Below are 26,053 nucleotides of genomic sequence, written 5' to 3' on the forward strand. Positions count from 1 at the left end.
ATACAATATTGGGATATTTTTTCATGTCTTTAAAAGAAAGGTTAAGTGATAATAGTCCATTATGGTTTCCTCTACCTCCTCTGCTGCAGCTTCAGACAGGAGTCCCTCTCTCTGTGCACAGGTGACATGGAAGTAGGAGCGACACATCCCTGCGTCACAGCTGATGCACACACCGGTCCTGGCAAAGCGGGCGTCCTCACAGAAGCTGCATTCCTACATGTAACAGAAGACAACAAGGAGACAACACTGAACAATGTTTCACAATTGGACCACGACCAAATAGGACATCTTGTTAAACACAGCCTGTGTTTTTTCAACGGTTTAGTCACAGAAAACACACACCTTGTCTAAGTCAATGTCACTTCCTCTTATGAGTCAGTGAATGTGTCACCTGTAGAAGCAGCACACAGTGTGTTAATGTGAAAACGTGATGGATGAAATGTTTTAACTTCACACTCTGTTCTCCCTCAGAGAATCCTCTTCTCTGTAGGAGCCACATTCTTTGACTAAAATAGGTCTTTTGACAGACACTCAAAATGTCCAACCAACCCTCCTGTAGTATAGTGGTGTGCAGCAGTCCACGTGATCAGGGCGGCATGCATGACCCAGCTAAATTCAAATCCCAAGAAACCTTTATATACTCTACATGAATATCAGGACACACTAATTAAAAAGTAATTCAAAATGACGTGTGTAGTATCAGGCTTGGAATGAAGTCATTATTAGGCTAAGGCCACTTTGGCTTTTGATCAATACAAATTTATTGGGGCATCGCAGCAAATTTAGGACACCAAGGTTAAAACTTAAGGTGCAGTAACAATAATTAAGGGTCAGTGTATAGAAAAAGCAGAACAACGTTTATTAAAATTGTACACTGAATGTTTGACTTTCCCACAAAATGCTGTCTTATTGATTTAAAAAAAGTGAACTATTCATATATTAATTGTTATATTTAAAATAATAAAAAAATGTCTATACATGGACTCTGGAAGTTGATCTAAATTAATTATCAAGTTTCAAGTTTCAACAATAATGCAACTATTAAGATTTGAGTCTGAGATCATAGCAGCAGTCATAAAAAGGAGACTTTTTCAACACATTAAAAGATTACACACACTGATGAGAAACTTCTCAAGGAGAGACAGGGACGATAGCTGCCAGTCATGTCACAGCCAACAGATTCTCCTGATGTGTCTCTACTGAGAAGTGGCTGTCTGCTTACAGAGAAATGGATTTGTGTGTGTGTGTGTGTGTGTGTGTGTGTGTGTCTGTCTGTTTGTGTGTCTGTGTCTGTCTGTCTGTCTGTGTCTGTGTCTGTGTGTGTGTGTGTGTGTGTGTGTGTGTGTGTGTGTGTGTGTGTCTGTGTCTGTGTGTGTGTGTGTGTCTGTGTGTGTCTGTCTGTGTGTTCACATCATACTGAAAAAGTAGTATCCTGTTATGTGTAGTAGTTAGCTAACACTATTCAGCAAAATCCTTTAAAACATGTATTAATACTTACACTGTACTTAGTATAGCTGTTTGTGCTTATCACATACCATTCATTGTTATCTAATGTTAGCTAGCAGATTAGCTGTTAATGTTTATGTTGACATTACACATATATTTGTGGAAGTGGGAGAAATCTCACTCTACTGTTGATGACCAGCATGATGTCTGAAACACACAACCAACGCTGTTTGGCCACCATATAATTCCTGCCTAATGTCAACTGTTGTCAATGTCTTTACTTCAACTGCTTTCAGAGTAAACACTCACACTTTAACGGATGTTTCCTCTTCAAAAGACAATTAGTACTACTTTCATTTCTTGTACTTCTACTGAAATACTAACTGCTGTCAATGCTTGCATATAAACTGACACTTCAACTATCATGTGGAGTCTCTCTCCATGTTCAGTGCCTATACAAATGATAGTTTAATTGCATTTACCACACACATGAGCTGCTGTCAACTTTTACAACTCAACTGACACTTTGATTGTTTTTACCCCATCCACCCCCCCAACTCAACTGACACATCAACAGCTTTCATTTCATACAACTTAACTAACATTTAGACTGTTTTCATCGGTCACAACTGAAATGACACTTTGAATGTTTTCATTTCTTACAACTCAACTAGCAACTGTTTTAATCTCTAACAACTCAACTGACCCTTCAACTTCTTTTATCTCTTACAACTCAACACACTTCAACTGCTTTCATCTATTTTGACTGAGTTGACACTTCAACTGTTTTCATCTCTCACAACTCGACTGACATTTCAACTGCTTTGAAGATATAATGGTGTGGAATTTAAAACATGTAACTAAAACCTAATTGAATGAACAATGAAGCAACATGTTCTTCATCAGTATGTTACAGAGTACTTGCCTTGGCCCCGTATTTTGAATAATTCATCTCTGTGAGCGTCACTGGTCGTAGTTTATCGATGTCTCCAAACGCTACTCCGGGAACATAAAGTGCACAAACCACATGCACCCACCTGAAAACATAGAAGAAGAAAATCAAATTGGCTGATAAACTGGTTTGTTGAAGGGAAACAGAACAAAGTACTATACATTAATATGAAAACTGTGGGCTGAAAATGTTTCAAGATGACAAGTAGTTTTTAAAAAGGTGACATTTAAAATATATTGATCTCTGCATACGTGATAAAAATCTATGGCTGTGGTTATTTTTGCATTTAGCGTAGGGAGAATTACTGCAGACAATGACAAACTTAATATCATGAAATTGGCTGCAGTGAGTTGCTCAGACACTTCAAAAAGAAATGGATTCATAGATTTATGTAGCCCCAGACTCTGGCTATGGTTTGGTGTGACACAATTTCAAATGTGGACTTTAGGGAAGAGAATCCGAAGTCCAATATAAAGATATCCATCTCTAGCAAGCAACCGCTTCACAGTTTAATTTGCTGTGTTTTTCATGCTCTAGTGAAGTAGTAAATTTGGGTGCAGCCTGGCTGAGGAGCACTATCAGCGATAACGTGGCTGAAGTCTCCACGCTTCACATAACACTCTTTTCTCTCACTCGTTTTCTTCCTCTATCTCTCCTCTTCTCTCCATCCCCCTCTCTCATTCCTCCACCAGCTCTCTCTCTCTCCTCCTTAATCCAACTTCCTTTTCTACCACTGCTGAATATATGTACAATTTAGATAGCCTTTGGCTGCCTGCAGCATTTTGACCAGTTAAGGTCATTAGGCGTTACTTGTTTCTGAACACGTTCCATTCGCTGCCTCTTGTAAATGGCAACTGACCACCAGGTCAATGTGCTACTGTATCTCACCTTCCGGCGTCGGTCTCTTTGAAGATGCCATCCTGGTTGGGGCAGAGCTCGCAGCTGGGAGCCACTCCGTTCTTACAGGCATCACAAAACCAAGGCTCGGTGGAGTTCTCCGAGGCGGAGCTCATGATGGAGTCGCTCTCTCCATCTACGCCGTAACACCCTGGAAACATAGCAAAGGGTTGCCGGTATGGCAGAATCAGTTTCACTGTTCATTAAAGATAACATCAGTCATCCTTTTTTCCATGTCACTGGCATGACAATGTCTCAGTGTGTCACCACTATCACAAGTAGCAGAGGAAATATAGGCCCGTGTGCTGACTGTTAAAAGTTTTCAGTGTACAGAGAGGCTGCACACTGAGGGCACAGTAACCATGATACCACAATAAATATGCTGTTTTTCAGGTGCTCTCTGACCCCTTAATTAACAGCCAAGGCCAGCTGAAATTGTGTTGTTCAAAAGGAACTAATTATATATACATACATACATATATATAAACCATACAGGTTCCCAGTCAAAAACAAAGAAATGAATAGCCCCGTTCTAGGGCTGGACGATTACCGTAAATTCCGGACTATAAGCCACTACTTTTTTCCCACACTTTGAACACTGCGGCTTTTACTACAGTGCAGCTAATGCATGTTTTTTTTTTTTTTGTGGGTGTTACTTACTTTATTATTTTTTCACTTTGCTTCATGTTTGATACACGTTGTTGTTGTCCGACTCGTTCATAGGAGAGAACGGGAGAGTTCGCTCAGTAGGTTTTAATTCAAAGTTTTCCAATACAAGACGTACAATGAGTGCGAAAGAGGTAGATTACTCCAGTAACAGTCAGACTTAGTTTAATGACTTAGAAGTCGCCAAATGACTTACTTTAACGAATTTCGTATATAATGCAGATTTGTAAAATATTACTTTTATGAGGGTCACAGTCACAGACAATAAACTTACCATGTGAAAATTGTGGTAGCAGCGGTGCAGCAGATGTAATGACGTCCACGCAGCACACTGGATGCAAACTAATATTAAGCCTATATCCTATTCATTATAATGTCCATGGACATAGATTGAGTTATTTTGCCTTAATAATGATAAAATAATACACTAAAAATGGTCGGATTGGGAACCCATATGCATAATGTCTCCGTCTTGCATTAGTGTTGCTTGAAATGACCAGGGCTCAGCTAATGTTGCCTTTTAAAAAATCGTCGATTTCCCGGGATTCCCGGGAAAATTGGCTTCTTTTCCCTCAAGCAGGGTACACTTGCACTCACAGTCACTAGCCAAATAATCCGGACTTTAGGGGGCAAACGTGCTTGGGCACGGTACGATTGCCTAGTGCGTCCTAAATGAACAGTGTGTAGTCAGAGTAGCCACGGGGGCGGGGGGGGGTTGCGTGCAATCGCCAATATCTCATATTACAACGTGGGACACCTGCGGCTTAAAATCCGGTGCGGCTTGTACAAGTACAAAATAGATTTTCTTTCTAAAATTAGAGCATGCAGCTTTTAATCAGATGCGCTCTGTAGTCCGGAATTTAGGGTAATTGAATTTTAATCACGATATCGATTTTGGCCTCCCACGATTATAAAAACGTAATAATCGACATAAAGCGATTATTGTTCCGCCCGGTGCGGCGCACCTGTGACATAAATCCAACGCCCCCGTCTTTCCCAGCAAGTTCTGTGTCCCGCCCCTTATGTTAGACCCGCTGGAGGAACGGTGTGTTTCTGCGCAGATCTAAGAGATTTAAAATGACAGAAAGGCCTTTGGTTGACAAGAAGAAAGATAGGACTGGGACATCTTCAGTGAGATCACACAGCTATCAGGACGCTGCGCTCTCACACACGCTGCATTGAGAGTCACACGCACACACACACGCGCCCGCAGTCACTCTCTAGCGTGCGCTCTTGCTCGTTCACTCCAGACTCCGGGAGATTGTGTCTCATGTGCGGGCGTCAGGGAGCCGCTATCAATATGCAGAGAGTTGGGATGTATGGATTACATAATATATTCATTTCTGTGCGGTGGGATCACTTCTCAGCATGAGAAATGACAGGTGTGGCGTGAGAGCGTGTGAATGGATTTTTGTTTTGGTAGGTTTTGGCTATTTATTTTTATTTATTGTTTTTACATATTGCTATTATTATTATTATTATTATTATTTCAATTTATCATGATATTTTTTTTCTTTCTTTAATTTATTTCTGGTTGTGCTGTTCAATAAATGCTTATGTTTACAAATCTATGAATAATCGTCTTTTATAATCACGATATCAATCAAAATAATCGTGATTATGATTTTTGCCATAATCGTCCAGCCCTACCCCGTTCCCACTGTAGGAACTTCAGGAAGTTTCTGGTAACATTTTGTAGGCAAGAACTTCACAGTAACGTCCTCTCACTCTGTCCTCTAGACCGCTGTGTCTCCGTAGCAGAGTAGGACCCAGATAGGACCCACCAGACTCTGACCGTGACGTCACAGAGGCGACTCGCCAAAAACATAACATAGAAAATGACAACTAGGATGTAAACATGAAGGAGCTGAGGTGGTTGCAGCTTTTCTGTGTGTTTGTGTACATGACGGTGGACATTTTGAACTTTTGTCCGGCAGTGTAGACGCTTTCTACTTTTAAAAATTGCTGCTTATTTTAGCGCTTTCTGTTGACGCCACATCCAACTTTTTGGGGCAGACAATAAAATACAATCCAGTCCACTTGGAGTAATAGACAAAAGTGATTAAAGCTAGAAAACCACAAGTCTGTTTTCTAATGCATACATGTAGAACGCATCTGTGTCTGCGAACCCCCGATTGCAGTATGTATGGAACTGTGTCTGAGTCCACAACTGTCCATTAAAAACCATGAACTGAACTTTAGGTTTCTCCTCCAAATACATTTGACTGAACCATCTGTATTCAACCTGTCTGATCGTCTGTCTGTTCATGTTTCTTGACCAGTCACCACTGTATTCATAGATATTGGTAATTCACTTAATGAGTATAATGTTAGTAACACCAACAGAAATGATGTATAGGACAGTATTGGCTGCTAAACTATCAATATTTAACTGTAGGTTTGAAACATTCTGTTGTCTTGAATAAAGTCGTTCTTATCGACATAATTCATCAAGCATCAAAACCTAATAAGAAGAAATAACTACATTGACTTGCTCGTCACTACCACAAGAAGTAACAGCACATTAGACTCCGTTTGACAAATGTTTGATTTAATTCTGCATTTTTGTTTTTTGCCAGCAGTATAAGAGGAAAGTTGTTGTGTTTGTGAAGAACCTGTCTTGGTCAGCTAAAATGTAGCGTATACCAACCAGCATCTAGACATATACTAGCATTACTATATGTCTTGTACTGAGTTGACAGTATGTATCCATGGGGTTTGCTGTTCTAACTCTCTGGAATCCAAGAAGACAAAGAAAGTTAAAAAATAGACCTACTGCTGTCAATCTAGTGTGACACTGCAGCCGCACAAATTGAACATTTGATAAAAAATGTACCCTCAGAGAAGCAAAACGAAGCCGAGCAAACGCATTTTAATGTTGTCCTCTTAATTTTCTGAGGTTTCCTAAACAATTACTTGCCTGATGTGGTTTCTATGGCAGCTATTACACCAGGCAAACGTGCTCCTCACTACCAATGAGGGCAGCAATCAGTACTCTGCCTCTGTTGGGGAGATAACACTCTAACTCCTAATTCAGTCAACCAGCCTTCAGGCTTTTCAAGCAATGGGAAAGACTCGCAAATCAAAAGCTCAATGTTCTGCATGCCCGTCACTGTGTGCCACACTGGGGAGTCGGGCGGCCCATCGAAAGCAAACACTGGCGCAGACGGAGTTGTTTATTCAGCTCTACACTTTGTGTGGTGGGTGCATGTCCTTTTTTCTGATTGAGAGACCATTTGCTGTGTGTTGTGGTAGATCACTTATTTTGAACTCTGCTCTTCAGAAGCTGGGGGAAAAGAGGGGTGGGGGTGGGGGTGGGGGTGTTAGCAGTTTTTAGAGGCTCCTGGTTTGCCACAAGACCAACTCAAAGGCAGGACACATCAGTCAAACTGCTGATTACTCCGATTGAGCAATTAAGTCACAGTCGGGGTCTGGCCTGACCTTTAAAATGAAATAATTACGTACGGTCTAAGTACCCAACATGTGAACATACCTATCTCTACTCCATTTTCCTTCACAGTATGTGGCAAGGGCAGGAGGTTAAGTCCTGCTTGCTCCAATATAGCTCCACTCAACGTTTATTTTCTTACAGGAAGGTATTACTGGGATACCTCTGGCAACAGCTGGGCGCTTCATTTTCCCTGATTGGGCTTTGAACCATGGAACTGGGGCTGTGAACGACCACCATGCTGGTTTAACCGACTTATGGCTGAATGGCACAAATCTTCGGTGTTCCTTTTGAACTGAGATACAAAGCTCAGACCATTAAGCCATGGGTTGCTGGCTAATATGAGCTAAGCTGACAAAAAGTGATGACTACAGGATAGCTTGATAATCCCTGAAGGAAAGATTATCCTTGTCAGAAATGACGAGCTTGGCAGGAAAAAAAAGAAGGGTGCAAGGTAGGGTTGACTGAATCAAGAGAAGTACTTTTAACTGAGAAAGAGCTTCGTTTGCCTTCAACAAAGGCTAACCAACTAGGTGTAAATTCATCCCAAAGTGAGAATATGAAATCATGCATGTATGATGACATACAATGAAGGCAATGGGTTGTTTGTCCATGGGATGAAAAGAAAAGTGATGAGCATCTCACAAGAGTGAACCAGCCATCTGTTATTCTGACAGTACGTTGATTGCTTGGCAGCCGTCTCATACTAATTTTCTGTCTTTAGCTATCCACAAACCAACAATACAAACTGGTCACCAATTAAACGACAAATATGAATAAATGAGTAGAAAACGTAGCTAATGCAGATTCTTCCATACAGAACATGAGGACTGACTGAATGGTGTGACAGGGGTGAAAACGATCCACTGTCATCATTAAAACACCAAATGCGGGAATATCTTTAGGTCATCACTCCGGTAATGTGACACACACTTAGAGAATCTGGTTTAATTTACACTAGGTATTAACACACGATCTGTGTATGGATATAATATCGGGATGACATCTGATCCAAGGGTCTTTGCATTATCATCTTGTTAAAATACATTCTCATTTTCTTTTGTGTTCACATAGTGATTGCATATACAAATTAGCTGGGCGGAGATGGAGGACTTGTCAATAACCACAACACATCACAGGTCAAGGTCAAACTGCTACCATGAATGAACTTCATTCAATTCTAAATCGCTTTGGGAAGACTTTTAGATACTGCTAATAGTTGTATCTTTTGCGGGGCTTGCTTTAGCTGACCGGAAGAAGCGGAACCAGGTGACCTTTCAACTTAGTGGGTTGTTTTGTTCCTATGAATGTGGTCACACTGTACAGATTGCATTTATGCCTGGCTGAGATCCAAGACTTAATGCAGCTACACCAACGGTTGCATGTTTTTACTTATCAAAATAATGTATTTAGAGGGTTAGGGTAAACAGGTGGCATATTAACACCAGGTATACATGGGGTACCCATCACTCCATTTACACCTGCTATTAACATGCAATAAGACACTTTGTTAGTTTTTCCATTTATTTGTCACCCATCTGCATCTAAGTCTGAAACCAATTAGCCAAGTTATCAATTAGCTGATTGCCATACAATCACGTCAACTTATTCACTGCGCAGTTATTCTTCAAATACCCAACACCCTTTTCTTATATTTTATGGGCTACATAATCAATAACATAAAAAATAATGAGCAAACTAATCAATAATGAAGATAATTGTTAAGTGCAGGCCTTGTCTTCACTTTGCAAGCATCACAATAAGCATCTTCACAATCTGCCTTGTTCGTTACCTTTGTATATGTGGTTAATACACCTCTTACATCTAATGTAGGCTACACATTTTATTAACGCTACAACCAAACTGTGCCATATTTCAGTATGGATCAATCATTTTCCCAGATGTTATCATTATAATTAGTAGTAGTTATTAGTTTCAAAAGCCTGATATGGCCGAGACTATTGTTGCCCAAAAGCTATTAAAAACACATCAATGAGATACATTGTTGCACTTAGTGACATGTTCCTGCATTACCACAAACACACATTGTAGTTTATTTGGAATCAGTCACACACACAGTCCTGCTGGCAGAAATAATCACTAGACCACCAAATGTCTATCAATCCACTGCTTAAAATAAGTCCCCAACAAATACACTATTTCCTCCTGTTCGAGCCACAAAAACTATAGTGACCAGCTGTTTAGAACATTACTGAACCTTTAAAAAAAAAATGAAACAGTATATTTGTGACCACATCATAAAATATATATATATTCAGTAGGAACCAGTGGGCTTGGAGCTGAGAGCCAAAAACTTTGTCTACTTACTGAAAAATTAACAAATAGGGTAAATCAGTAGAGCATGAAAGCTGTATGATGGTGTAACATTAACAGTTAACTTTCCTACAGCAGCCTATAAATGATAAAAATGATACAAAATGAGAGAACTGAATCCTCAGACTACTGAATATAAGACAAAACCAGCAGACCTTAACACATGAATAAATGACAAAAAAGGGCTTCTTTGACATTTACAGTCAAAGGCAAATAAAAGCAAAGGGGGAACTTGTGCTATGGTAATGATGTCTGCCTTGTACGACTGGTGAGAGTCAGATAATCAAAAGACAGACCGGTAAGAACAGCACTCCTCTATGTGCTCTGTGTAGATGCTTGCTTTGTGGACTCCTGCTCATTCCTCCTTTTGATCTTTCACCCGTATCTTGTGTGCCCACCTTTCATGTCAGCCCCTCTTCTTGTCTGAGGGGGGAGTGATGGTGTCCGGACAGCGATGTGAACACGAGAACAAAGAAGAAGCAGTGGAGTCAAGCGGCAAAGACTGACTCGTGTGAGCTCCAGATACTGACAGCTCATCTCTCATCTCTGCCTCAGAACTTCTTTGTCTGACCCTGTTTTAACCTTAAACATTGTACTTTGTGATCTCTAAAATGAAATGTTATGACACATGTTATGTTATGAGTACACCTTTTCAGCACGAGGTGTATAATATTTCTCCATCATTGGGATTACCTACCTATCCAGCTCCCATGTGCTTAAATAGGCAAATGGAGCTGTCAACATACTGATTCTTGTAGGATTGTAACTAACAAGGATTGATTATCATTGCTCTATTATTATTTTTTCTATTAATTGATCAGTCATTTTTAAGATTACGATTCTTCTTTGTCATTTGTCGTCAGCACTCATATACATTCAAACAAAATGTGTCCTCTGATTTAAGCTATTCTATACACTAGGAGCAGTGGGCAGCTGCAGTACACTGCCTGGGATTCAGCTTCAGAGTACTAACCCTAACATACAGGTCTTTGATAGGGGGAGGGAACCGGACCACCCGGCAGACACCCATGCAAACTCCACACTGAGAGGACCAGCCAGGGTTTGGACCCAGGACTGTCTCGCTGTGAGATAACAGTGCAAACTGCTAAGCCACCATAGTCTTTACCAGAAAATTAAAAAGGACCCTAAATTGACCCTTGAGGCACTCCGAGTTGAATTCTGGCCAATTAAGACACATGATTGTCTATTTTCCAGGTAGTAGGAGAACCAGTGTGGAGAGATGCTAGAAATTACAACCCAGTGTCAGAGAACAATAGTCAGATTGATCAAATATTGCACTTAATGTCATGAGGGATTTAAGTTTCTTTGATATACAGTGATACAGTGGGAACACAACGTCTGTGACTGACTGCATCTCTTCAATTACAGTTACCATTATTTGGAACAGACAAGAGCATGTGGGAGATTTTATAACACTTACTTGTCATAGAAACACATATCTGTTAAGGTGCTGACTTTGATAGAATCACCATGTTTACTGTAGTAACAAAAACAGAATAAATCAATGACTGATGCATTATTAAATGAGTTATCTGTTTTATTTTCTCTTTTGTGTGAGTCCAGATGGCGCAAATGTTAAAACGTAGCAGTAAGTGTTGACTTTGTGCTCAAGCTTATGATCAAACTTGCATTCAGCTGGTGCAACAGGCTATAGAGACACAAGAACTAAGGCTTAGAAAGGCTGTAATACTGATTTGCCATTTTTCTCAGTTTTCTTATGTAGAAGCTACTTCCTCTCAGTTAACTAAAATGTCAGCACACACTATGTATTTTTCTGTGTACCCAAGCATTTTAGAATCGTTCCAAAAATCTTAAAATGCACGCTCCAGAAACTATACAAATTTGATAAAACACAACCTCATCAGTCGTTGTGCTTACTGGGAAGAAAGGACATGCCAGGTCAAAGTAGCCTGCCTCAGCATCGCACTTTCTCATAATCAAACAGTTAAGATCTCACAGTTGCAAGATTCCAGCTCAGCTCTGCTTAAAATGTATGACAGGCCTGAATTCATTAATGGTAGCAACACCTTAGAGCACAGTGCAGGACTAGAAAAGGACTGGATTAGAACCTCACAATTCAGGGGAAGTGGGGGGAATATGGGTCCTCATCCAGGATTCTAAAAACAATATATAGCAACTTTGGCAATATTTGCATATCTTCACATTTTGGCTTCCTCTCAGGTGTAATTAAGGCAACAGGAGGTGGACTTTTCTCCAGCAGGATAGTTTGAACTTCGAATAACCTTCAGCTAACATCTATCAGAGCAGGCTAGGAATACTCTTATTTACTCGCTTTTTGAGAAAGAAATGAAAACATTGATGCTGGATTTAGGGCATAGTTATTCTATCTTAGCCTAAAGACTGGAAGCAGTGGGAAACAGTTCCTCTCAGCCCTAATTTGAACATGAGCAGAATCCTACTTTGCCATCTTGTTCTGTCTTTCCTCCTCTTGTATTTCTCTTAAATGGCTCTCAGTCTGACCTGTGGATGGGTTTCAATAGTTGGTTCCATTTCGGATTTGATTCCTACTTGGCAAAATACCAAGATTTGTTAAGCCCAGACACTAACAATTCTTTTATCAATCCTTTTCTCTCCTTAGTCTTTATTAGCAAAGAGAGCTGAAATGAAAAGTCTGTTCTATTGTTAATGTTCTATGTATGTGTTTTTAAAGAGTGGAGTCTCTTCTCTGGAGAAATGAGCAGCTGATCACTTCACAACACTTTAAAAGTCTCCCAGTCAAACGTTGCCTCATATCAACATTTGAACCTGATCCTTCATTATTTGGACTAAGTAGCTGCTGAAGTACAGCAGGGCTACAGTGAAGTGTCAACAGTTAACCGTTAATGGTTTAACCGCTTACTTATCCGCATACTAGGGTTGGGTACTGAACTCATTACGTCACATTATTCATGTTAGATCAGTCTGTGCCAGATTTTGGGACCTTGCGGGAAGAAACAAAGAGATGTGACAGATCAATTTTAAGGCTTGTAAATTTTATTTTAGGAATGATCATTTTAGTACCTATTTATACTATTTTTAATGCACTGACATGAGCTGGTGAGAAACAGTATTTTGTTTCATTTTGTGTATACAAAGTTAATCTTGACAGCTAGCAGCTAGTTAGCATGGCTAGCATCATTAGTGTAATTAGCACATAGCCTTTGTGTAGCCCATAAACTTTATAAAAGTGAGGTGTAGCTGTGGTGTCTCTGGTTTAACAGTACTGTGCTGGACAGGTGATCGTTCTTTTTACAGCATATATGTGTTCTAAAAGACTTCACAGTACGGCTATAATGTCACACAGCTAACGGACTGTTAGCCTAGCATGCTAATCCTATGGTTTGTCTGTAATAACAACAATGGTGTTACTCTATTACAAGGGAACACCCAGTTGGTGTGCTGAATAATTGAGATTGATATGCTGTCAGTCAGTGTGGTAGACAGCGAGAGCTACTATGACTAAACACACTGAAAACACTTTGAGCTGAAGGAGGACGAGCTAAAAATCAAGCTAACCAGGGCTAACAAGCTAGCTTGACCACCGACTGCTGGACAGCTCACAAACTACAGCTACATCCCAACTTGTCTTAAATATTAACCAGTTAGTTACCTAATAAAGGGTCTCAATCTTTTAAAAGAAAAAAATAGTTTTATTATGTTTATTAAGTTCATTATGTTTTGCCATATTTCTGCTCTTAATGAAGAAAAGCAGATTAGCAAACTGTGTGCAGGTGAACTGCTGCTGTTTTAAAGGCAAAACGGCTCACAACTAATCTTCATTTCATTCAGGTTTCTTCTGTTTACTGCATATGGAACTGTGGAGTTAATTAATAAACTATTCATAGCATTATTGTTGAAAGTGTCTTCATTTTACTTTTAGTGCCTAAAATCTGTGCACAGTACTGTATATGACAAACCTGATCAGATCTGGTAAATTGATTCAATACTGGATTGAAATTCAATTAAATACTATTGAATTACATTCCTAGTTTAAGGACCGGTTTGCCTTGGGTTCCTCCTCAAGGTGCACTTATAACACAGCTCAACAGAAAGTGCAACCGACATGCAATGATCAATTTTTATTATCCTGAGACATTATTTGCAGTGCTGTATATCTCAAGGATGAGCTTATATATCATGACAAAAAAACAGCTGAGGTTTGAATTAAACCTCCAATAGGACAATAGATCTATCCAGTTTGAGCACAAGTACCCAGGAATGGCAAACTTATTGATAGAATTAAGTTCCATATTTTACTGCCTTGGAGAGAAAAAAAGGAACAGCATCTATGTCCTTGGAGAAAAAGATAAGAACTGGCCATGAGTGCTGCCGCTGCCTCCTCTCTCTCTCAAGTCTCTACTGTGAGCCACTCACTCTCCCTTCTGTGTCTCCTCATGGAGATTAAACCTGTCTCAGAGGAAGAAAATATCAACCGACCAAACGAACAAGATAAATTAAAGACCTGCTCCTAATATCTTGTGTCTGCCTATGGAGAATTGGTGATTAGGACTGTTCTCACCCGTCACGTCTCTGTGTGTGTGTGTGTGTGTGTGTGTGTGTGTGTGTGTGTGTGTGTGTGTGTGTGTGTGTGTGTGTGTGTGTGTGTGTGTGTATGAGTTGGACTGTCTGAGATTATGGAATGAGTCCTGCCAGTACCTTGAAGGTGTTGGCTACTCGGAGGTGAAACTCTGATACACTTCAACCAATGACAGTGAGAGGGACTGTGTTTGTAGGAAAGGCAAATTGTGAGTATGTGTGTCATTACATGTTATTATAAGTATGTGTGAACATTTATTATATCACCCTATGAATGTCTCTTAACTGTAAATCATTTCAGGGCTCTTAAATGTAAAAGTTCCCTATGCAGATATAGTTTTAATGAGATATGCACACTGCTCTTCTTCAGACTAAGACAAAAATGTATAGTCACCATCTTAAATTGATCAAAAAATATATAATGATAATGTTATATATATACACACACATATGTACAAAAGATGTACATAGACATATAGATGGGATCACCAGAGCACAATAGCAAAATATCAGATCTATAGCCATCACAACATCAATATGGCTACATTACATAGGTCATATGTCAACTATGTCAGGAGGTAAAACAATGAATGGTGAACTAATATAACAGCACCTGTAAGTTTTGGATCATAAGGATCATTGTGATATGAGGGAGAGTGTGAAGACCAACACACACCAACAGTGTATGAAGCCTCCACTGTTCTCTATGCGCTGTCAAGTCATTTTTATGCTGAGATCAGACTAAACAATCAGCTGATAATGAGTCTACTCAAATAATATGTGTCTGGATAAAATGAATGTTTTATGTGGAGTAATGTAGCTGTAGATGAACAGTAGTCACAATCTGAATTTCAGTTTGGGAGTAGTAGTAGTTGGGATAGTTTAATTGATTCCCAACAAAACTAGCACTTCAAAAACTGGAAATTCCTGCACACATTTACAGCGATGTATTTTAATGTTCAGCTAATGTTTGCACTGGTACAGAATGCAGGAGAACTGACTGGAAATGTTGTATCAGATGGTCTGACTTCTGTCCTGGACAACACACTCTCTCCTGCTCTGTACCAGGCTACAAGCCTCCTCTACTGCTGCAGCATCTCTTGCTACTAGCATATACAGATAAGCTTGAAGGCACCAGATATGACAACATTCACAGCGTTACTCCTCAGGATCCTCAGATAGCTAACGGTAATGTTACTGAAGTGAAGCATCAGTCCAAAGAGAAGTTTCAGGCTAACTGGCTCAACAGTGAAATGAGCTGGTCCATTTGTAAAATGTATGGTGCTGCACATTTAACCAGCCTGTGTTTCAAAACTTAAAAGTTACCGCTCAAGATTGTCAACCAGCAGATCTGAACAGCAGATTCAACAAACAACATGATGCTAATAATAACGATGCAGTCACTCTCCTCCAACTTAAGGTATTCTCAACTATATGATATAGCTAAAGTTAAGTTGAAGGACAGGGACAAAATGCAATCTAAGGTAAGAATAGGACAAAGTAAGGCCTATATCCCCTCCTCCACAAAGTAAAAACCCCCTATGTGATGCATTTCAGGCCCTTGGTATCAGTATCTCAGATGTGTCACAAAGACTAGTGTGTCAGCACTGGAGTCAGACTACTTCTCAGACATACACCATGATGCTGATGAGCAGCAGCGCTCTGTGGCTCACAGCTATAAACATGAGAGAGAGGAATGATAGGAACAATGATTTATTTCATGTCAGTCAACCTGTAAACATCTGACTATCATCCTCTGGTCCAGATCAACACAGCAGACATTCTGACATGTCACAGCTGGAAATAATAACTACAAAGCTTGATATGAACACAGTGTAGAGTTTCTTTTGGATTGGTGCAGTGACAGCAATGTAAGAAACACAGGACAATGACCATCTGGAAACAACAATATTCAGCCAATGTTTGTTGAACAGACCTTTCAGGACTCCGAACCATGAATGTACTTGTTATGTTCACATTAAGCTTTGTTGTCACGCCTGCTATTAATATGCTAATTTATTTCATTATCCATGTTCTGATTCTTTTGTCTAGAGTTTCCTCCAGTGTATTGCAAGCCAGGCTTAAGCACTGGGGAGTGCCGGTGATGTCACGGCAACAGCCAAACTGTCTTCACCAGGCTGACTTACAGCAGAAACTTACTAAACCTAAATAGTTTACATGTCAGCTCCACCGCAAGAAATCAATTGTATTTATTGATTCATTGATACAGTTAATACGTTGAAAATACATATACAGCAAGATATACAAGCAGCTTCCTACTCAGATTATGTTCACTATGTAACAGAAAGGCTCAGATTCAGTGCAGATTGATATACTTAATAAAACAGAAGTATATATCCAGCTGCTCTGATGGCCTCCTCCTGTCCTCTACACCAGTACAAGCACATTCACCAAATGTAACCTTTGGACATGATGATGATGATGATGATGATGATGATGATGATGATGTTGCAGTGACAATAGAATCTGACTTGACTGTCTGAGCCTTCATTTTAATGTAGCCTCGTCTTCACTCTGGCTCATTATCTCTCCCGCTGTGGTGTAGCTGGGATATGTTGGTGTTATGGTTTTTTTATTAAGTAGGGAAATGTTTGAACCGGGGGCTTAAGATGAGCAAGCCCAGAGCATCAGCTATGATTGTTTTGTGTTTTTAATAATCAAACCCCCTACTATGGATGCCCCAAGGTCATGTAGTTAAAAGTTGTTAGAGGATTGGGAAAATGGAATTTAATACTAAAACATACGTACGTCAACCAAAATAAGCCCTATTTCATTTGTTCATAACTACTTTTTAGTAAAATTTTGTCAACTCAGAGCTATAGCCTGTTTAGCCTTAGCATGTTTATATGCTAGGATGGTTACAAATGTATTGTGAACTCTGCTATTTATTAACCTCTATCTTCACTTTCTAAACAAAAAACATCTAAGAAAATAATCAAATCAACTAAATTTGAGCAAGTTAACAAAATCAGGCCGTTTAGTTGTGCTGCTACTATAGTAATTACGGTAGACTAAAAGCACTCGTTCGGACTTGATAGGGCTGCCTCAATTACTGTATTAACAGTAACATCATTTTAAAAAGGCAGATTTCTCTCCCAGAGCTCCAGCCACAGGGGTGCTACATTATTCTAGTAGTCTAATAAAACTATATTGCATAGAGGCTAGCTTCATAACACCATATCAACCATGTAGCTAGAACATTGTTGGGTTATTTGGTGATAACTGGCAAAATAAAGTTATAGCACACGACACTTCACAGATGTCACTTAGTTTCTCACACCAAGTCTCAAGTGTATCTCAGATTCAGTGTAGATTGATACATTTAATCCAATGGAAGTGTATCTGGGCCATAAGACCAAGGTTCAGGGTTCAGTATCTTGCCCAAGGACACTTCAACATGTGGACTGCAGCATCTTCCTGATTAATGGACGACTCACTCTTCCTCCTGAGTATTATTAGTATTATTATTAAGACTACAGTAAAATAACTCAACTTTTTGTGCTGTGCAGCTCTCCTCCGTCTGTCTCGCCTTGTTCGTTTGCTGCCTTTAAAATAATGCAACAGTGGAAATAAACGAGCTGATTGAAAATTAGTGGTGTCACATTGATCCGCCCTGCGTGGTCAGCCTTAACTATAGATGCCTGGGAGAGCTCCCATTTAAAAGAGATGACTTGCACACTCATTGATTTTGTTTCCAGCCGGTCGAGACGCGCTCAGCTGATAAAGCTGAAACAGGAAGTTTATTCCCTCCTCAAACCCTACTGCACAATTCCTGATGTCATAATAAAACACAAGATTCTACAAGATAAAAATCCATTCATAGATAATAGTTCCTCCTTATAAATGTCCTCCCTGTTGTCATTCAAATAACACAGTGTCTACACAGTATGCAGCAGCATGGTGGATGTAATATGAAACATATATGAGCTTTGTAACAGTCTACACAGAGTTAGAAAGCAGCTGAGCGTCATGTACTACATGTTTATCAGCTAAAGTGTCACTGTCACAGTGTGTCTTTGTAAATGAGTTTCCTGTCCCTGAATAACAATAAGAACAACAAATCCATCTTATATAGTCATTTAAATGTTCTCAATGAAGATCTATTTATATTGAAGATTTCACAAACACTCTTTCACACTGATTTTTCTGTTCTTATTTTGTTATTGTGTATATAACAAAGTCAAGTCAAATAAATTCAAATAAGGTAAACTAATGTAAAGTTAAGTCACTTAACTACAGTAAAGGCAAGTCAACTAAGTCAAGTAAATTAAAGTCAAGTAAGGTTAAGTTAAGTCAAGTAAAGATGTCAGAAAGTCTTTTGAATGTTAAAAATCTGTTTTCTCTACTTCACAAATTTAAAAAACACATTCTGAACTCTTTATTACTGGATTTTATCTGAAGAATAGAAAATTAATCAAGAAAACCATAAACCGAGAAAATGGGACCAGGATGAATGGATTGTGTAAAATAAAGAAGAAAAGCTTCTCTGCACAGAGTGATGTATGTGTAGAGTTTATTCTCAAATTCATCTACTGAAAGTAGAATTTTAGTGGAGGGTCAATTTAAGTTTTTGCACTGTTAATTAGACAAAATCAGTCTTACTACTAGTCTACAATAAAAGGCTTTTTTCCTGCTAGTACAGAATGAAACGTCACATTAAATATATATAGAGTAGAAAATGAGCGTTATCTGGTAGAGTTTGTTGGCAGTGATACACAGCCTGGGAGTAAAAGTTGCCTGACAAGCCAACTTGAGGAGAACAAAAGTCCCTGAAGTATTAATGTACTTTGAGGAAAGTTGGTTGAGATCAAAGTTAATTTGACTTTTTTTGTTGCTTTTGTTGGACTCAGGATGCTAAGAGTGCTTCCAAAGTGTATAATTCTATGAAGTAATCTAACAAATAGCTGGACTACTGCCTGATTTGAGGCTTGACTTGTATTTTTTGGCTCTATATGAACAGTGATGTGCGGCTTACCTTCGTGCACGGTCACCCCGCAGTTGTCGCACTGGATGATCTCGTCTGCGTCCTCGCTGTTGTCTCCCAGACACACGCAGCAGATGAGGATGTGCTGGGTGCTCCAGGCCTGGGAGCGGTCCAGCAAGGCGTCCTGGGGAAAATCAGGAAACAGAGCAAACTGTAAAGCCACTTATCAATGCTTCCTTCCTCTGTAGTGAGCACAGATCCAGTGACTGGCAGCTGGCAAATCCCACATACAATGTTGATGGACGCTATGCTAAGTGGATTATTTCTCCTGGAATCATTGCGATACCATCTAAACCTCTCATTGGATTATATGCTGACTTTGTGACTCATATTGTTGTTTGGTATTATGAAGTGTTGCAGCAGGCCAAATGTCTAAAGTAACCACTAACACATTCAAAATAAACTGTGGAGAAGATATGAGAAAGTTTCTGTAAACTTACCAAACTTCCTAAAAACACTGTCTTACAACTTTAACAGGTTTTTTTGTTTGCGGTGCTGGTTTCACTGTAAGAACTTTCCTGGTCTCTGAATAACTAATGTGGGTTCAGGGTCTCAGCCTGCTGTCTGGCTGGCACTCAATGGGCCTCATACAAACAAACCTGTGCTGAACAAGTTCAGGATTCATCAGTATGTTCTTACCTGAATCTGTTCTTACTCTGTAAACTAATTTAGAGCTGTAATAAGGCTTGATTATGACATGGCTAGCAGAGCTGATCATGGCTACTCTAGTCTCAGTGTTTATGATCCCAACAGAGGAGTCCGCTCCAATAAACAAATCTAGTCTACTTTTGACAGAAACTGCGTCAAAGCTACAGAGTAGATTGAGACGGGCAAGAAATCAGAAACAGAAACATCATAGAGCATCTGGCAGGTTTTCAAAATAAAACACCCCATGTAGAGACCTGTCTGTATCAGTAATAAACAAGGCCCGAACGATATTGGATTTTTGGGGCTGATGCCGATACCGATATTAAGGAGTAAAATAATTCCCATATAGATATATTGGCCGATAATCTTCTATATACAGGATATACACATAAACACACTTTTTAAAAAATGTGGTTATCCAACACTTGTGAAAAAGATACGTAATAGAGGCCATGATGTTTAACAGTTTAAGAATATTTTTTTAGAAAATGACATCAGTGCACTTAAACAGTAAACTACACAGGGAATTTCATATGTATATATTAAACTTGAGTTAGGAAAAAGGATTAAATATACATAAAATGTGGCATATATATATATATCTTTAAAAAATATCTGCACATATTGGATGGAATAAACACTGGTACTGATATATCTGTGACAGGCCAATATCGGCTGATAATATCTGTTGTCTGATATATCAGTCGGGCTCTAAAAGTTATACAATTAATTATAAAACTCATAGCTAAAATGTTGTAATCCATAAATCATTATCTCAAATGTAATGATAAAGAAAATACTAAAATGAAACAGTTGGATTAGAAATGTGTCCTGGTGAGATGAGAGCTGCACTCACCTCGTTGCCTTTTCCCTGAGACATGCTGTCGTTAGTCAGCTCTTCATCAAACGTGCTGTTGCTCTTGGCTTTCTTCTTGGGCTTCTTCACCTCTTTGTCAGTGTCACTGCTGCTGTTGTTGTTGTTGTTGTTGTTGTCGTCGCCGTCTTCCTTGTCGTCGTCCTCATCATCGTCATCGTCGTCATCATCGTCGTCGTCGTCATCGTCGTCGTCGTTATCATCATCGTCGTCGTCGTCACTCGCGCTGCCTCCCTCCTCTTCCTCTGTGCCTCCTTTCTGGGTGGCGGTCTTACTCTTCTTCTTCCCTGCTGTGGGCCTCCAGTCGTTATCGTCCTCGCTGTCGTAGTCGTCCATCTCGTTCAGCTCCTCCATGGTGGTGAAGTCCAGCAGGGGGCGGTTCCTGCGGAAATTCCATTTCTTGGGCTCAGTCTGCGACTCCTCAGTGTTCACGCTGCCGGAACCGGACCCGGACCCGGACCCAGATCCAGATCCGGACCCGGGCCCGGATCCGGACCCAGACCCAGACCCAGACCCAGACCCAGACCCAGAGGCAGCAGTGTCAGCAGACCCACTGCCAGCAGCTGCAGCGGGCTCGGCCTCTGACGTCTTCTTGCTCTTGCGTCTGCTTTTGGACGGGGGGGCTGGGGCATCTTTGGTGGAGCTGTCTGAAGACGGCTGCTGTTTGTTCTTCTCTTCATCTTCTGTCAGGTTGTCCTCAGCAGCCAGGTCTTTGGCCTCTTCCTCGTCTATGCCGTCGTCTGCAGAGGCAGCGTTCTCCGAGTCGCTCTCTGAACCTGCGGCGCTCGCTTTAGACCCTTCCTCATCACTGCCGTTCCCTGTGCCGTCTGATCCTGTTCCAACACAAAACCACCAGTTACCAGGGTCAACTTAAGATTCTGTACAACTCCATGGTGTAAATGTACTCTTGTTGCCATGGGTTACTGCACAAATATCTGTAGAGAGTTTGTGTAGGCAGTGTACACAATGCAGAGTTTAACATCAAACTTAAAATATGATACAGTTTTTCTAAGGTGTGACTATTTCTTATGAGAGAACAGGGGTTAAGGTATCAATGGACTCAGCTATATAGATTACCATAATATTGAACCAGCTGGGGGTTTGTTAACCACTGCTTCACCCCCACCTGTGATGTCAGCACAGATGGAACTGGTACTACCCCGTTTTTTATAATGTTGGACAAACACATGTCTGAGTGTACAGGAGCTGCCAGTGACTCAGCAGCTGTTAGAACAACATTGATGAAAAGTGTGAATGTGAATGAATATGCAGTTAACCACAACAGCTGCTACACCTGGCGAGATCCTATGTTTACCTTTTTTTAAACTAACAATTGTTTGACATGATTGGTGTAAAAATCAGGTTCATCTGGAAAGCTGCAGGAAGCTCAGCAGCTCGCCCCGATCACTGCTGCTATATGCAATAAATATCCTTTTAACAGAGCTGGAGAGTACAGTTAACATGACACATAGAGCCACAATGACCACATTTACAGGAAATACATCAAGTTGACATAAAGTTGAAATCCCCTTTAACAGTATGACGAGTCCTCCAAAATGTTCAATACTGTACAATGGCTGATAGGTAACACTCTGTGGAGCTGATGATGTAATGGGGAAAAAACACTGTAGTGAGCATTTTGTTAGGAACACCCTTACAATATAATCCATATAATGTAATCCAATACAACAGCTCTGCCATACATTCTACTTTATTTATGAGGATGAATGAGGGTATTTTGATGTATGTATGTATGTATTTATACGTGTGTGTGTATATGTATATTAGTGTATACAAATAAGACTCAGTTTAAATTTTAGGCTATATTTTTCTGGTTTATGGACCAAATAAGGTGTCCCCCATGTTATTTATTGGATACTCTCCTTGCCTGTCTGGGATAATGATTGGCCTGAAGTCACATGACCATATACCCAATACCACCTTGGTGGATTACTTATTAGCTGTTACATGTCTGGATGCACATTATCTGTATTACTTTTAGTGTAGAGTTAAGATGTAAAAGTATACACATGTTCAGGCTTGTGCTTACCTGAAGCATCTCCCACTTGAAAGTCGCTGTCATCAGAGCTGTCATAATCCAAGGCGTCTAACAGGGAGGCGGCGAGTGGCTTCACCTGCCGGCGCTTCAAACCGCGGTCCACTGACGACAAAGAGAACATGTGGTAAACACAAGAAAACAACATGAGACAGCTGTGATCTCTGTGTGGCAGGATGAACACATGAGGCGAGGAGCTAAACTCTAGATTTTTAGAGCCGATGCTGATGCAGATGTTAGGACATTAAAAAAATTCCAATGTTAATATATTGGCCGATAACATTATATATACTGAATACATATACACTCATTTTTTGTAATGATCCTTCAGATGTGGTTTTCAGCCCATGATATTTTACTGTTGAACAATAAACTTAACTTTAAAAATGACATCAGTACACTTAAATAGTAAACTTTACGGGGAATTTCATCATTATAAATAACTATGAATAAAAAGCAATCAAAAAAACATCTGTACATATATATGAGTTAAGAAAAGGGATCAAATATACAGAAAATGCTCCCTTTTAACATTAAAAAATAAAAAGACAGATATATGCTGATACCAATTTATCTGTGATAGGTCGATATTGACCAACAATATGCTCTTCTGTTGCCTTTTCTACTGATATACTGTATGTCACTAATGTTGCTCCATATGAATCACACCTCACTGACATAATGACAATTCTTACTGATACATGTAGCTATTTATCTGATTGTTTCCTTCATTAACTGATTCATCATTGGTGTATAAAACATCAGCACAAAAGCACAATTATTCAAATTTACATTCATATAAGACAAAGAAAAACAGCAAACTCTGACATTTGAAGCACCTGAAACCACCAAATGTTGAGTATTTTTCACATTTCACTCTTTTTTACTCTTGTTTTAGTGCTGTATGCTAATTCTTACTGCTATACACTTTTATTAGTGGTGTGCTGATGCTGTTCAGCTGCCATCTGGCACATAAAAACCTGCATTGGCATCATTTTTACTGACTTACAGGCTGATGTTGTAATGGTTTGGTACTTCTTTGTTGTTTTATTAACAATCATATCGACATAATGACCATAAACATGTAGTTACTCAGACTATGACCACAGCTAGAGCTAACCCTGCTAGCTTAGTGATGAGAAATGTATAGTGACAGCTTGTTACAAGGACTGACTACCTTCCACTTAAACCTTACAGTATAATTTATTGTAGCAGTTTACATTGGCAGCTGTCAGTGGTTTTAGTGCAGGACAAAGCAGCAGCATCACTTGTTAAGGCGAAATACCACAAACAGTTGGCACAAGAATGGCACATCATCATCACACAGTGAACACAAGTGTGGACCATGAGCAAGCAGCAGCATCATTTCATCATCAGTAGTGGTATATATGTCAGGAAGAATCACTGTCTGCAGGTAAGAAGTGGCATCTGCCAGTGGAACCTTGATTACATACTCTTAATTATTGGTACATGCAAATAAAACAGCACAACATATCATCATCAATACTGGTATATATGGTGGTCAGAATCAGTGTGTCTACTGGTAGGAAGTGGCATCTGCCAGTGAACATGGGTGACATACTGTTAATAATTGGCACATGCCAGTAAAACAGCAGCAGCAGCATATCATGATCAGTAGTGATATATATGTTAGTAAGAATTAGTGTCTACAGTTAGGAAGTGGCATCTGCCAGTGGAACATAGGTGACACACTGTTAAGAATTGGCACATGCCAGTAAAACAGCGGCAGAACACCAACAGTCTACAGTTCCATAAGTGACTCATGTGATTAAAAAAGAGCAGAATGGCATCACAGTAAAGTCTCTTTGTCTGCAACCAGAACCGTATTGTAACTTTAACAGTAGTTATAGAAGCAGCACTAACCTGACGTTAGTTCTGTGCTGGCATTATAAAGTAACATGTTACGTTTTATTTTGTAAAGTTCTGTCGCTTCTTGTAGAAAACACACAACTGAAACTGAGAGTAGATACCAGCCAGTACAGTACAGCCTTCACACTTCTTTAACGAGTCATGCTCTGTTGACTATAAGTCAAATTGCATTTCAACTTGAGCTTAAGCGTTCACACTCATTCAAAAACAACCTCATTGACATATTTATTGCGACACAGGTAACGTAGGCTAACCTGAGACTGGCTAGCATTAGCAACGGTTCACGTTTCATTCTCGTTTAACGATGCAGCGTCTTTAGCACACAGCACACAGTCACAAGAAGGGAATAAACGCTGGGGAACATGATTCCACATCCACTGACAACACCACACCGAGCAAAAAACGCCAAACAGCGAGGAAAACAAAGCTGCATTAGCATTATTAGCCAAGGCTAGTCACAAAGCATAGCTGGGCTAGCTTAGCCGGCTAGCAGCTAATTAGCAGCAGTTTGAGTCTGCAAATAAAACAGGTTAGACCGATGCTCCGGTAAATTTAACTAAACATCATGGTAGGTTTTCGCAGAGAAACGTGACATGGTGGAAAGCAGCACTCACTTTGTAGTTGTTTTTTACTACAAAGAAGAAGGCAGAGCTCCTGTTAGCAGCATGTTCTGTGGACAATGGAAAACACAGCCGTGACGTAGTGACGACTGGATGTTGTTGCCATGGGGACAGTTGAAGATGAAGATACAGGATGGTTACGTTTGAGAGAAATTATGTTTTTTTTAAGCATTGTAGATCAATAAAGATACAATTATGATGTTTTTTTATTTTAACAAATTAAATAAGACTGATATTCTGAACCCAGAATTGTATTAGTCAGCAAATTATAAAGCACTGCAAAGAAAACACAATAAAAACTATGAAAAAAGACATTGAAAATGAGTTTTATACTTATATATCACCTGATCCCATTCTCTGAAGACATCAAAAATTGTAATAGCCTGTAATACCTGTCAGAGATCACAAAGGTGCAAGATTAAGGATCATGTATTGTTATTTATAAAAACATGGAGAGGAGTGACATGCTACAGACAACATATTTGGTCAGTGTTAAACAGGATGAAACAAAAATGTAGGCCTACTTCTTCCCAAAATGTGAAAACATTGAAAACTATATAGATGTGGAGATTCATTACAGCTGAGTTATGATTTAGACTAAAAGACATGGATACATTGTACATGATGGCATATAGGACTCAAAGAGAAATGAAGTTAAAT

At 39.7% G+C, this 26,053-nt stretch overlaps 1 protein-coding gene across 2 annotated transcripts in view; it reads right to left on the bottom strand.

Annotated features, from left to right (window-relative positions):
• Positions 1-25,466, bottom strand: part of phf14 (PHD finger protein 14) — a 90,735-nt gene extending 65,269 nt beyond the window's left edge. For both annotated transcript variants that reach the window (XM_053334596.1, XM_053334597.1), the window contains exons 1-7: positions 25,388-25,466; positions 22,878-22,988; positions 20,810-21,660; positions 19,297-19,429; positions 3,287-3,446; positions 2,372-2,483; positions 76-213 (exon numbers count right to left, since the gene is read on the bottom strand). In XM_053334596.1, the coding sequence (XP_053190571.1) occupies positions 76-213; positions 2,372-2,483; positions 3,287-3,446; positions 19,297-19,429; positions 20,810-21,660; positions 22,878-22,988; position 25,388 (1,506 nt within the window). In that variant the 5' untranslated portion in view covers positions 25,389-25,466. The remainder of the gene's footprint in view (positions 1-75; positions 214-2,371; positions 2,484-3,286; positions 3,447-19,296; positions 19,430-20,809; positions 21,661-22,877; positions 22,989-25,387) is intronic.
• Between the last annotated feature and the right edge of the window lie 587 nt (positions 25,467-26,053).

The sequence above is a fragment of the Scomber japonicus genome, chromosome 15 (genome assembly GCF_027409825.1).
Source record: "Scomber japonicus isolate fScoJap1 chromosome 15, fScoJap1.pri, whole genome shotgun sequence".
Classification (NCBI taxonomy): domain Eukaryota; kingdom Metazoa; phylum Chordata; class Actinopteri; order Scombriformes; family Scombridae; genus Scomber; species Scomber japonicus.